General features: G+C 42.2%; 2 protein-coding genes across 2 annotated transcripts; both read right to left on the reverse strand.

The window, feature by feature from the left end:
- Window positions 1-1,540: 1,540 nt before the first annotated feature.
- LOC139931148 (calcium-responsive transactivator-like) lies at window positions 1,541-9,226 on the reverse strand. Its single transcript, XM_071924569.2, has 11 exons — window positions 9,158-9,226; window positions 8,172-8,248; window positions 7,976-8,060; window positions 7,276-7,408; window positions 6,538-6,801; window positions 5,489-5,650; window positions 3,818-3,919; window positions 3,159-3,251; window positions 2,391-2,510; window positions 2,184-2,311; window positions 1,541-1,567 (listed from the first exon to the last, which is right to left on the reverse strand). The coding sequence occupies exons 1-11, from the start codon at window positions 9,224-9,226 to the stop codon at window positions 1,541-1,543; spliced, it is 1,260 nt and encodes a 419-aa protein (XP_071780670.1).
- A 1,564-nt stretch (window positions 9,227-10,790) lies between these two features.
- On the reverse strand, window positions 10,791-13,317 carry lsm14b (LSM family member 14B). The gene is made up of 9 exons (XM_078288393.1): window positions 13,197-13,317; window positions 12,883-13,046; window positions 12,646-12,772; window positions 12,326-12,514; window positions 11,987-12,082; window positions 11,674-11,835; window positions 11,344-11,491; window positions 11,070-11,231; window positions 10,791-10,866 (listed from the first exon to the last, which is right to left on the reverse strand). Exons 1-8 carry the CDS (start codon window positions 13,315-13,317, stop codon window positions 11,072-11,074), a joined length of 1,167 nt encoding a protein of 388 aa, XP_078144519.1. The 3' UTR covers window positions 10,791-10,866; window positions 11,070-11,071.
- Between the last annotated feature and the right edge of the window lie 216 nt (window positions 13,318-13,533).

The following is a 13,533-nucleotide window of genomic DNA, read 5'->3' on the forward strand; positions in this document are numbered from 1 at the left end:
CTTGTAGGACATAGTCATATACACTTGTCTTAAAATCGACACTATATCCCCTTTAACACTTGCCTTATTATTATCATTAAATATTTTTCCTCTAATACAGAAGATGATGATTAAAAGTTTTCACTGAAAAAACAACACTGAAGTAAGCTTTATGTTTGCGAACAACCTTACATAATCTGTAAAATACATCACATAGAAAACACAGAAAATAAATTGCCAAAACATAAAAACTCACTTGATACCTGCAACAAACATAATACTTAATGACATAAGATGAACAAACAACACAACCCTAGACTTTGCCATGTTTGTACGTGTAGAAACTACAAAGAAAGGTATACAAGTCCACACTAATGAGAACCAACCCCAACATGACTGAGTGTATTGCACTTATTGAAGTAGAGGTGCAGGACACATTATACTGCTCTGTCCCTGTGTTACTTTGGCTTTTTGAGGATCATTTCTTAAAAAACTTAAAACTTCTTAAATCGCACTACAATAACAGAAAGCACACCGTCACTCTAAAATAAATTAAAGTGCAGACAAAGTGGCAAAGTGTAACAATATAAAATCATGACTGAATGGCATCAATATAGTGTGGCACCTCTTTATTCTGCACAATAAAGATTTGTGTGTGTGCAGAACAATGCCATGGAATAAAAAAAAAATTCAGTGACAAAATACTACCACTATATATGGTTATCATGGTCAATGACACACACTCCTACGTCCGGACCAGTCGGCTATCTATTGTGCCTATTACCTCAATAAGACATATGCAGATATTAAGACAGAGTGAAAACACAGAATGTTAGACCACACAGAAACACATCACAGCTTGACTAACACAGACAAACGTCCCTGATCAAGTCAGGTACAAGGACCAACATTTTCACCTTCATAAAAATTAATTTCCCTTACCATGAGATATAACAGTGTCTCTACTAGGGATTAAAGCAAGAGCTGGACCTAGTCTATTAGATAAATATCAAGGAACGTTTCCTTTTGCCAAAAGTCTAATTTGCTTTTTTTTTATAGCCACAGTCTCACAAACCGAGGACCTGCTCTATGCACCCAATGAAGGAAAAACAAGGAAGAAGCTGGTAAAGAAAAACGATAAAGAAGAGGGACGGGATAAGGATTCAAAGGCAAACAGAGATAAAAGGAAAAGGAAGATAAGGATATACAGAGGCAAGGTGCTGAGGCATAACTAATGACTTTGCAATTCATTTAAATAGTACCCTATTATCCATATGAAAGGTTTGCATTAACTGTCTTTATTCTAAACGCACCCTGACTCTCCGCAGGGTGGCCTTTAGCCCTCGCACACCTTCAGCTACGACCCTGTAGTGAGCGAAACGGAGGAGGAAAGCATCATATTTGACCAGATTATTTATTCTTAGCTAGAAGGACGATGAACAAGAGGGTAATCTAAATCTGATGCAGCCAGGTCTTGTAATCCACAGCACAACACTGTTGAGTGGCATTCCCAGAACCATTCCTTCATCGTTTTCATCCAACAGGAAAACAAAGTGATACTTTATTGCTGATAGTTTCCATACTGACCCTGCAAGGTAAAAAGATCATTTACATTGTAAGTTTAGATTGCGTTTTATACAGAATATTGTTCACTTCGGTGTTTATATTGTAAGATAGTGCAGTAAAGTACAAAAGTATCCTTGTAAATCTAGATTACCCACCATTTTCTACACATAACCACATTCAGGACTTTTTTATGTGTAAGTAACTACCTTATAAACTCAGTAAACATGATAACAATGTATTGTAATTGAGAAAATAAAAAGTACCCAATGCTTTATAACTTGAGCTGCTGCAATTGAGGGTTTTGAGGGTGATGCAAAGGGGCTAGTACAATCTGGCTCCTTATGTATGTATTTTTGAGGCCCCAACTACTTACAGAGTGCACTGCAGTTGTGTGCCCTATTATGTGCTGTACTATTTCAACAAGTTTTTGTTTGGAAAAAGAAAACAACGATTATCAGTACTACTTGGCACCAGAAATGTCCATGGCAGAAAGCCATGGATGCGGGTACTACAAGAATGTATAAAAAAAAATCAAAGAGGTTCAAAAGCCTTTTTTCACATATGTTAAATGGATGTTGGCCTGTAACACAAACCAAAGTTCAGAGAAATCTGAGAAAGTATGATCTAATGTGCTGCACCTGTTCGTAGGCGTAGGGTCTCTGCGTCTGTGCTGCAGGGCCTCCCTGGGAGGAGCGGTACGAGCCGTACTGCTGGCCTTGACCCTGCTGGTACTGAGAATACTGTGTGGAGCCACCCTGGCCAGGCCCTGGAGGGAGATGGTACAGTGAATTTATGTGTGTGTGTGTGTCTTTGTGTGAATGTGGATTTATGTGAGTCGTCCTAACCGTATCCCTGTGGCTGTCCGCTGTAGCCCTGTTGAGAAGAGTACTGCTGCTGGCTGAAGGGCTGCTGCTGGCCAGAGCCCTGCTGATACTGAGCCTGCTGCTGACTGTACTGAGAGTTACCTGCAGGGAAACACAAACAGGTATAGAGCCAACTATTAATGCTGTCAATTAGGTCACGTTCACACTACAGGTGTGAACTACATGTGACACAGATCTGATTTTTTCAGAGCAGTGTGAACACCAAAAAACACACAGAATCTGATCTTTTTCATTCTGATTTGGGTCACATTCATATGTGGTCCTAGATCTGATACATATCTGATATGCAGTTGCGGAGATTACTGTCGTCGCCACTCTGCATTGGTGCACTTCAGAAAAAGATGGGGGATAGCAGCAACGATGGAAGTCAAAAGGCAAATATTCCTTAAAATTAACGCTTGGACCGCAACTTCACCAGCTTCCATCATGTACTGTCTCGCAAATATGACGTAATTTGTTGTTGTTCATTTGCGCATGCGGGTCATTTCATGGTAGATGTCTGTTCATGTGTCACTTTTCAAACATGAATGAGAACAGTTAAGAAAAAAAAATTGGATCTGAGCAAAAAATCGGAATTGAGTATTAAGGCCTGTAATTTGAACGTAGCCTTGGCGATACACTTTAGTTTCTATTGGAAGCACATGGACAAACAAACACATGGTTCTAGATTAAAAAATAAATTAACAAATAAAACCAATGACAATCAATTGATTTAAGGGTAATTGGTACCTCCTTCATAGTAGTGTTGTGAAGATTCATCGAAGGATCTCTCGTAGCCTTGCTCTCCATATGAAGACTGTTGATATGAGTACTCTCCATGACCTGAAGAGAACAGGATTCAACACATGCAAACACAACTCTGCAAAGATAGCAAAACCCACTTACATACAGAACAGAGATTATTCCTCTCACAGTTTGAAGCAGACACATTCATAATACATGTGCAACGACAAAATGACAAGCACAAACAACATTTGCCAGGCTTCTCACTTAATTATGAACTCAGAACACACAAAGCACAAACACCCTGCCTGGAAGTAGTTTGCGCTCTGTCCTCAACAAACTGCTACAACACTTTCTGAAATCTGAAATTTCGGCACACCAAAGGGGACAGTATGGACACAGACAAACTGGGAGGAAACAGAATTGAGACCAACGTCAGCCCCTTGCAAATTCTCTTTTTCAATACTTTTCAACTCCCACAACGAGGGAAAGAAAGACCAAGACTGAGAGGAAAAGAGTTGAAGCTTTAGCGCTGTGGTAAATCTGGCTCAGGCCTGTGGGATGGTGCTGAGAGGAAAATGGCATGTACATGAGTGCATGATCTGTGAAATGCGTTTGTGTGTTTGAGAGCTGTGTGTATAAAGTTTAAGGCTGTGCATGATTACCATCAGGGTAATACTGCTGGTTTATGGGCTCGTTGGAGCTCTGAGTGTGTCCATACTGCTCTCCGTAGAACTCGTCTTGTCCCATGTACTGCTGTGCAGATCCTGCAAGACAGGCGACACCACGATTGGTTAAACAGGTGGTTGGACTAATTGGCCGCTGTGTTGGTAACTGAAGGGGGCTGGGCCAGGACACTCGGGCAATTGGATAGCCAGAAGCTGTGTTTGTGTGTGCATGTGTGTGTTGAATGTGTGTCTGAATGTGTATTAAAAAAAACAAAGTAGAGGAGAGGTAAAAGGCTGTAATGGATGATACCATGGACACCTTTCCTGTGATTCCTTATTTAGTGAAGAAGCAACAAAAATGATAGAGTGAAAGAATTAACATGAGAGTTACAATTTGGTTTAGAACTAATGCTCAAATGATGTCTAGTTTCACTCACTGACTGATGATGTTTTGCCATGGAAAAGCAAAAAAATTCTGAAGGAAGCCATTTCAGGCTAACCCAAATTTTTGGAGACGCTCATTAAACTGGAGCAATGAATAATTCCATGAAAATGATATGAAATGTAATTTTGAGGAGAAAATGAAGATTACAGAAAGCCAATTATCAGGGAGAATCTGATCTCTGCTCGGTGGTGGTGTGCAGAAACTCCAGATTCCACTCCTTCCCTTTACAGTCTGTCTGACAAACTCAGGAAAATGACAACAACAAAAACCGCAAGAGGCACAAAGGAACCGTGCATGGCTTAATCTCCCTTCCAAATCATAATGGGCAGAAAATTTCCCAATTACAGAGATGAGCTGTACCACAGAAAACATTTTCATCTTAAGTTCTACAACAATAGCAGAACAATCTCATAGCGGCATATCTGATCCTACGCGATATCGCCAAGGAGCCACAGTTGATAGAGGAGCCCTAGCAACAGCCCCACAACCAATCAGAAATCACCCAGCCTAACTTCGGATGCAACAATGTCATAATAACACAGTTCTATCCAGACATACTTCACCAAGTCATGCAAGGATAATAGAGTAGCCTACCAGGGTAAATGAGGACTTACAACCTCAGACTAGAGGCATGTCCTGTTACCTTGGAAACAGTCTCCCATCCTTTTCAAGTGTCTACTGTATGAGTTACGTGCCTGGTCCTCATCCTTCAAAAGACACAACGGGACTTGGTGAAGCTATTATTAGGCGCATGCTGACACAGCATGAGTAAAGTGATTTACAGAGACAGGGACCCAATGTGACAAGAGTGATATATCTCCAGTCTGCCTCTTAAAGTTGCAGGCCGGCCACTGGGACAGTCGAAATTACACAGCTTCAACATCACTCTGACTTTATGGTCTTCAAAGTCAAACACTGATACCAGGCTACCATGAAAATACTTATCAGGAGAAAATGCAACCCGTTGTAGCTTCCGATCTTAGCCTTTCCATCCATCTGGGAACTCTGAGAGACTACTATCCATAGCCACACTTCATAAAAACCTGTTGACCACTTCAATCCAAACACTTCCTAACTCTCTCACACAACCATCTATATACTTTCGCACTCAAACACACACACACCCACACATACTCATTGAGCCCATGCTGAATAAACATGTTTCTAGAGTTTCTTCATTGCCAGACCGCAGCACCGTGAAGAGAGAAGTCATCACCACCTACCTTGCTGTGAAGAGCGGTAGGTTCCCATGGGCCTCTGAGACATCATACTGTTTCCTTGGCTGCCCTGACCCATCATGCCCATGGCCTGCTGTCCCTGATAGTGTTGGCCCCCGGCCTGGGCCGACGAGTAGTGCGGGGTGGCTGACTGGTGCATCATGGAGACTGGGAAGGAGGTGGAATTACGTGGGAGAGATCTCATACATTAATACACACAGACACACTCAACGCCAAAATGAGCAAAGGCATACACAACATCCTCAGAACTGAGACTAATTCAACTGCAAAATAAACAGATGTAAAAGGGGTTTCCATGGCAGTCAGGGTACGGGAAAAGCCAGGTGGTCCATGGCAGTCAGGGGTCTCTTAAAAAAAATCTCTTTGAAGAGACGCTTTCAAGATGCTCTGAGGTATAAATGCAAACAAAGCCAGTGAAGTCAGTGCATAAACAGAGATAAATACACATGGACATCCAGGGAGAGAAGGGCTGCATCTCAGGGTCGGGGGTCAGAGATTAGGAGAGGTAAGCCTGGAGCAGGGAGGTGGGGGAAAGAACTCGAGAAGGAAGGAGGGAGGAGGCAGGAAAAACCTCTTTGATGAACTGAATGTGTTTGGTTCTTTTTGACGGTCATACTGGACAAAGAAGGAATTTGGAGATTGGTGAGTGTAACATTCTGTGTGTGAGCAAAAGTTATGTTCGAGAGCCACGGATTACTATGAATGCTGCGCATCTTTGCTATGAACACATTCAGTGACATTTCATAAATCACTTAACCACCCATCTTACTTCTTGTTTGAGTCAAAAATCAGCTTGAAATCAGGTTTCACACTTGAGAGGCATAACTTTTATTATCACTCCCTCTCATGTCTAAATGTCAAATCTTGCATCCTATCAAAGGAACAAGTAAGGCATCTGGAAACTTAAGGCTTATCAAAATGATCAGTGCTCAGTATTTTGGCGTCTTGGCTTCATTTTCTAAGCCTCTAAATATTCCTTTCCATAGCTAAGAATGGACTGGTTCCCGGTGACTGGGCTCCTCTACCTGGCTCACCTTGGTTGGACTGCATGTTGAGGTTGCTGCGGGAGGAGGAGGAGGAAGAGGAGGATGAGGATGTGGAGGAAGAAGAGGAGGAAGAGCCATAGCCGGGCCCGGGGCCCTGGATCATGCTGCCCTGGGAGGGGGGCGCGGCGTGGCTGTAGCCGGAGGCTGAGGCCGAGCCGCCGTAGCCGCTGGCTGGCAGGCTGAGGGATGAGGAGGGAATAGCCGACTGCACCTGACCAGACTGCTGCTGCTGCATGGGGGCATGGCTGGGGCCTGACGACACACACGCACAGTCAGAGCAGCCAGCACACAGTCCCATGCGGTACCACATCATATTCATCATGGAAACACATTCAGTTCATCTTTACTGGAAGCTTGCGTGGTAGTAGTAGGGCTAGAATGATGAATGATGTTAATCATGGGTGCAAAAAATCATATGGATTAGGAACAGAGGGGAAGCAAAAGTAGCTATAACAGCACGCAAATCTGACTATCAATAATCTGACTATCAAATAAGATGCTTGCAAGCAGTAAGATAATAAGAGAGGTATCATGACAGACGAGACAAGGTGTGTGCAGACAGACAGACATGCAGCAAAGTCAGGAACAGACGGGCGCTCGAGACGGGGGGCGGACAACAAGATGGAGCTGTTTGTGTGTGTGCATATCAAGTTTGAGTTTGTGTGGGGGAAAAACACGTTCACATGAGCAAGAGTTTAGCAGTGCACATACGTGATGAGCTCTCACCATTGCTCATTTGACTCTGCATCATTGATGTGGGGGGCAGTCCTGGAGCTATGTTGTCGTTGAGGTTGCTCTGAGAGTGCGCCCCGCTCTGGCCCATCGCTCCAGGACCCATAGACATGTTGGGAGTGGGAGGCTGTGAAAGTGAAGATATATGTGAATCAGTTGTGATTGGCAGAGTTTATGAGAGAGTGAAGATGAGGGGGAGGATGTGTGTGTAGCCTACTTAGTATGCCTCCATATTGCCAGTTCTTCATTTGTTTCCTTTCTGTCCTCACAGCTCATTTCGGATATGGATGGCTCACTAAATGGTCCGCTGTACTTTGTGAGTGACTAGAATCATTTTGTCCTTTATTTCCCCTGCTGTCCAAAATTGGCTTATGAAGACAATATTTTTGTTTGTTGTATCAACTGATGACAGTTGCCAAATTAGATGGGAAGAGAATGTTTACTTTTGTGCGTTAAGGTAGTTTACCCAAATCTACCCTATAAGACTATGATTCCTAAACTTGTCAACTGGATTCATGTTTAAGAACTGATATCTTTGTATCTTAGATTATTATGGGGGTTTACTGAAAAAAGCGAGAGAGATGAGGGAGAGGGGGTGTGTGAGAGAGGTGGGTGGATGGCCAGAGAGGAAGGATGGGGAATCTGCTGTGTTGCATGAAGTCCAAGTGTTGCTGAAACCTCATGACAGACTCACCGCAGGAAGTAGTGACTGCATGTTCTGATTAGAATCTGCTATTGTGGCCAAGTAAACAAGATTTCTGTGCAGGATCTGCTGATACCTGTCAAAAAGTAGAAAACAAATGTAGATTCCACCACTATGTTCGCCATTATACATTCAGTGTGACATTTACAAGCCATCACACAGAAGAAAAATAATACAGGACACCTACTGTGTGCATTCCGCTGTCTTGCCTTTGCTTTGGTAATCCATTATGCATTGTATTAGATGATGGTTTTCATCCAGCATCTTTAGGGGGACAAAAAACAAACAACCTCAGTTTGCAGTGCAGAGTAAATTATACACTAAGAAATGTGCCATATTTAAACATTGCAGAGACTGAAAGTGTCCTGGATTCTCAGAACTTGCACCCGCCTCTAAGAACAAATTTTTCTGGGTCAGATGCTTTTTTTTTTCATAATGTTACCAAAGCCGAATGAGCCACTGTCTCTTCACACTTAAAGAAGCTTCTCACAGTCCTTATTTAGGACATCGATTGAAAGTCAGTGTGTGGACAAGCTGTCCTAAGTGTGACTAGTGGGTTTTACCAACAGCCAAAACACATCTCTGTAAACCCACATGGTTCAATCAAGGATAAAGAAGCGGCAGTCTGGGTAGCGTATGGCTCAGGCTTGTCCTGCGTTGCTCACTTTCCCTCCATCCTATACTACCCCGTCTTTATTCTCATTGGATGCTTGTATTTTTTTGTCACAATGTGGGTGTCCAGCATCAACATTTAAACATAAGATGGGACACTGCTTGTCTTAAAATAAACCAACTAAACCCAGCAAAAAAAAAAAGATGCTGTGCTTTAAAATGATCATTCTTTGATATCAAGCGCAAAACAACACCTTTATCCGTTTCACCTACAAAAACATTCATCATCTATCAGGAAAAAGCAACGAGAATAACCTCCTCGCAATGGAAATTTAGGGATCCAGCCAGTGAGTTGAGCCTATGTAGCGATACATCACCATCATGGCTTTGTTTGGCTCGCACCTTCAATTGACTGTAACGTTACAATACCAGTTGCCATTTCTTCTGATATTCACCACAAGCTACTTTCTCCGCACTGGCGGCGGACCGCACACTCCCATCCAGACTAGAATAAAATCTTTTCTCATCACAAACGCCCCGACGCATCAGAAAGGCTTTTACCTTTTGAATCGTTTGCTGTGTCACCTCCCCTTTACTCCTGGGGCGCGCCGATGAAAATGCCACCGACATTTTGTCATATGGGAAATAAAAGCGCTTCTTTTATTCTAATATTTATTATCTTGAGCGCAGCCCTCTATTTGGCTACATAGTTTCCCCATTACCAGGAAATGGGGGTATTGAGAAAATCAGGTTCTTTAAACAAAGAGAACAGATTGGAAAGCACTTGATTTTTCTTAATGTGATTAAATATGTATTTTTGCTGAAACGGTGTGTTTGTTCTGTATGCAAACAATTGCATAAATAATAAACAGTTGTTTGAAGTGGAAAAATCCCTCTCCCTCAGTTTTTGGTACAGCCCGAACAGTGAGTAGCCTACCACTTTCCTCACTGTAGAGGGGGTATCCTTTGATTCATGAAAGCCAATGGGTCTACATTTTACACGCTGCACAGTGCGCCGATCGAGACTGTGGACCAATTGTGGGAGATCGGTTGCAAAAGTTTCACCAAAAATAAATAAATCTAAAAATATCACATTGCAATCTTATGCTCACAGTGTCCGTTGTTCAGATGCATGTTTCATAATACAGGTTTCCTCTTTCGTTTTGTTTTTATAGCATTTAGACAATATTGTCACAGTATGCACTTGACATCTGCTGCGCATCTTCTCACAAGTTATTTAAAGAAAGCAATGGCTCCCAAACTTTTTCCCGCTGGATTATGTCCCAAGGAACCCCATAGAATTTTGTTGTTGCCTATTATTTAGTACAGAAGTGGACAATACAGAGGCATACTAAGTTTATATTGTAGGCGGCCGCGGGGTGGTAATAAAGAGTGTGAACCCCATTACCAAAAAAGTCACCTTTCTCTCTGTGCAAGGGTCTCTGGAGTAAAATAATGAAAGTTTGCTGGGAAACCCTCCAACGGATCCCTGATGGCTCACCCATACCACACTGTGGAAGCCACTGAATTTAAGTATTGGCAAGCTAAAGATCTTTCCTTTACTCAATATAATAAAGAGCTGTTGACTTAGAAGCATGCATACTGTTCCAGAGTAAAGAATAATCTTGTGTAGGCTACTACTTCAAAGAATATTAACTTAAAGATACTCCAAGTCTGCTATCCAAGTTTGGATAGTGACTGATAATAGTGACAATATAACATCTTCTTCCATTGACTTGGTAGGAATAAATACAGCCTCAGAGACAAACAAGTGCATCAGCAATGTCCCGTTTATTTATTATAATAGAATATTTTCACTTTATTGCTTCAAAATGACAAAAATAAAGCAATGCAATGCACGGGATTTAAGTCTTACAGACTTTGTAAACAGTAAAGTTCATTTTACGTTGATAATATTTACAATTATTTACAAAACTTTTATGTTGTTCATGTTGAATCTACAAATCATGATCAACAATCTAAGAAGTGAAGCAACAAAGATTAATTCTTAAACATGAATTCAACTGAAAATTTTAGCAATCAAAGTCTTAATGTGGCAGGGAAAAAAAAAAAAAAAAAAAAACCTACAGAAACATAAACATTCACTTCCCCATCTAATTTGCCATCAACTGTCACCGGTTGATAGAAAGAGAAAAAAACAAAGCCTTCACAAGCCAAATATGGACAAGGGAAGAAAAAAAGAAAATTATTCTGATAGTGTATACAGTGGACAATTTCATTGACCGAGCAGTCCATATCCAAAATGAGTCCTGAGGACAGAAAGGACATGAATGAAGTAGCAATATGGAGGCAAACCAAATAATTGCCTAATGATCACATGACTGACCATGACCCAACGATCATGTTGCACATAAGAGTGCAAACAGTAGCTACATTAAACACAGCATGTTGATCATGTGTTTGTTGTTTGGATAGGTTGATTTGGGGATCATGGCCTTTGTGTCAAACTGACCTTTACAGCTGTCCGCCCCTGGCTCTCTGAGAGGGGAAACCGTAAGCAGCGCCCCGCCCTCTCCGTCCATGGTATCCCCCTCTGAAGCCTTGGCCTCTCAGGAACCGGCCAGGAACGCCAAAGGTCTCAACATTGCGCTTCCGTTCCTCTGCCCAGGTCAGTCTGAAATGGTTGACAAAACTGATAGAAGGCATATACTCACATACACGGGACAGCAAAGTCACTCAAGTGTTACTTTGGACATTGAGGAATAAGTGGGTCAACTAGGGTTTACCTGGACTTATTATCAGAGGAGATGTTGTCGAAGAAGGACTTTGCTTTGTCGTAGTAACATTTTGGCCCAAACAGACCATCTTCTGGACTCTTTTCATTAGAGTGTGAATCTTCTCCTTCTTCCTTTTCCTCTCCCTCATGATTTCCCTCTGAAGAGAGATTGGATAAACATGTGCTGTATGCACCCTGGATGGAACACTGGGACTATGAAAGCACCGGCTCGCTGAATGTCTAATTATCTTAAATACAATTTATAGTGTCACCCACGTAGCATCGCTGCTCAGATGAAAACATAGCAGTGCGTTTGTGGCCATTTTGTGATGCAACTCACCTTTCATATTCAACCTGTCCTGCATCTCCCTCTCCAGCTCCTCCTTATTGAACTGTGCATTTGAGGAATCAAAATCAAAGTCCGTCTCAAACTTCAGGGTGGTAGATTGAACATTTGCCACCATGAGTTGGCCTCTACTGCGGTTCCTGCGCCTTCGAGCTCCTAAGGTTAAAAAAAAAAAAAAAAAAAAGGAAAAAAAAAATGCATTAATGACATCTTGTTGTATTGGGATGATTTGTTGTCTGATGTTATAAACAGGAACTTCCACCCAGCAAATGCACAATTTTAGCAATCTATATGTATGAACAATTACCTTGTCTTCTTGGTGGAGGACAATTTTCATAATTCCCTTCACTCTGTTCTTGAGATGGTCCCTGCTGAGCATTGGACACACCTGGGCTTGACTTCACTTTTAAAACAAAATAAATTAGGGACACAGTTACACAAAATGGACAAGGTGAAACAGGAAAATCCCCCCTCCCCCCAGGCAGAACAGAAATGAAATGACTGTTATTTGTTTAAGAGACTTCAAAGATTTTTGAAGTCTCTTAAACAAATAACAGTCATTTCATTTGAGCAAACAGGCAAACACAGGCCAATTAGTTGAGCATATTCCATGTTGCTTCTCATCCCTGGAAGCCTGCCTGCTTACTGGTGGGTCCAGTGCCCCTTCTGGTCTGGGAGCTCCCTCGTCTAGTCCTCTGGGGCCTCCTACTCTCCCAGCGCTGGTCCTGGGCTACAGTCAAACCTCTCCTCTGATTAGATTTGTCCACACGAATGGTTTGAACAGCCTTTTCCACCATGGGGCCCCTTCTAACTTGTGGGCCTTGAAGTGCAGGCCCTGCATGGAGAACAAAACCACCAAGCGAGTATTTAAAGCACTTGCTGAAACATATTGTAAGATTACAGTGATTATTACGGTGTGGGTTTATATTCAGTTGAGCCTGTAGGAATTTGCTCTCATTGACTTACCAAGGCCAAGAGCTGCAGCATACTGTTGATTAAGGAGAGAGCTGGCAGCAAGCTGGTGGTAGGAGGGCATCCTTAGGGGACTGAATGGGGCTTGGGCTGAGTAGAGGCCTGAAGAGCTTCCACTGGACTGAACCAAAACACAGATGTTCAACTTACCACCTCCTACTGAGTCCATTAAATACTTTGTCAGCTTTTAAGTTTGCTATACTGTGGGCTGTGAGCCATACAACTCTATACCTGCAATATTGCTGGATCCTGGGGCAGGCCATGGTGAGATCTTGGAGGTTCACACAGTGTGATGTCCTTAATGTCACTTCCCCGGAAAGTGATGTACTCATAGATGTCCTCTTTGGGTGGTGCTGGCCTATCAGTGGGTCTTCCCTCCGTTCCAAAACACTTAACTATAGTCAAGAGAAGAATGTCTGATCAAAAGCTTCACAATCTCAGACTTAAATGAGACATTTTCCAGTCATCTTAATTGGGTTGTTATCCTTTAAAAAAAACAAAGCAAAACTTATAAAAAAAATAAAAAATAGGCCAGCACAACTCACCTTTCGCCAGTACAACTGTTGAGTTCACTGTATCAATTGTATACAAGATACCCTCATAGCGATTTTGAGCTTTTGAAATTAGACCTATTTTACAGCCAATGTACGGCTTTGCTGAACTCATTGCCAGTAGCAAGGCTGTAAACTATGTAGGCTATACTGTTGTTGGATATATTGCAATAACTCACGTCAAGAGCCAGCATTCGTGCTGTGAAGCGATCGGAAGGAATTTATAGAATGAAGTCCACAGGTGAACGGGGACCACGCCCATTGATTTAGGTAGACACACCTGAGCATAATGAGACAGCCACTGTTGGTCTGATTCGCTGTCAGTCCCGAA

The sequence above is a fragment of the Centroberyx gerrardi genome, chromosome 14 (genome assembly GCF_048128805.1).
Source record: "Centroberyx gerrardi isolate f3 chromosome 14, fCenGer3.hap1.cur.20231027, whole genome shotgun sequence".
NCBI lineage: Eukaryota > Metazoa > Chordata > Actinopteri > Beryciformes > Berycidae > Centroberyx > Centroberyx gerrardi.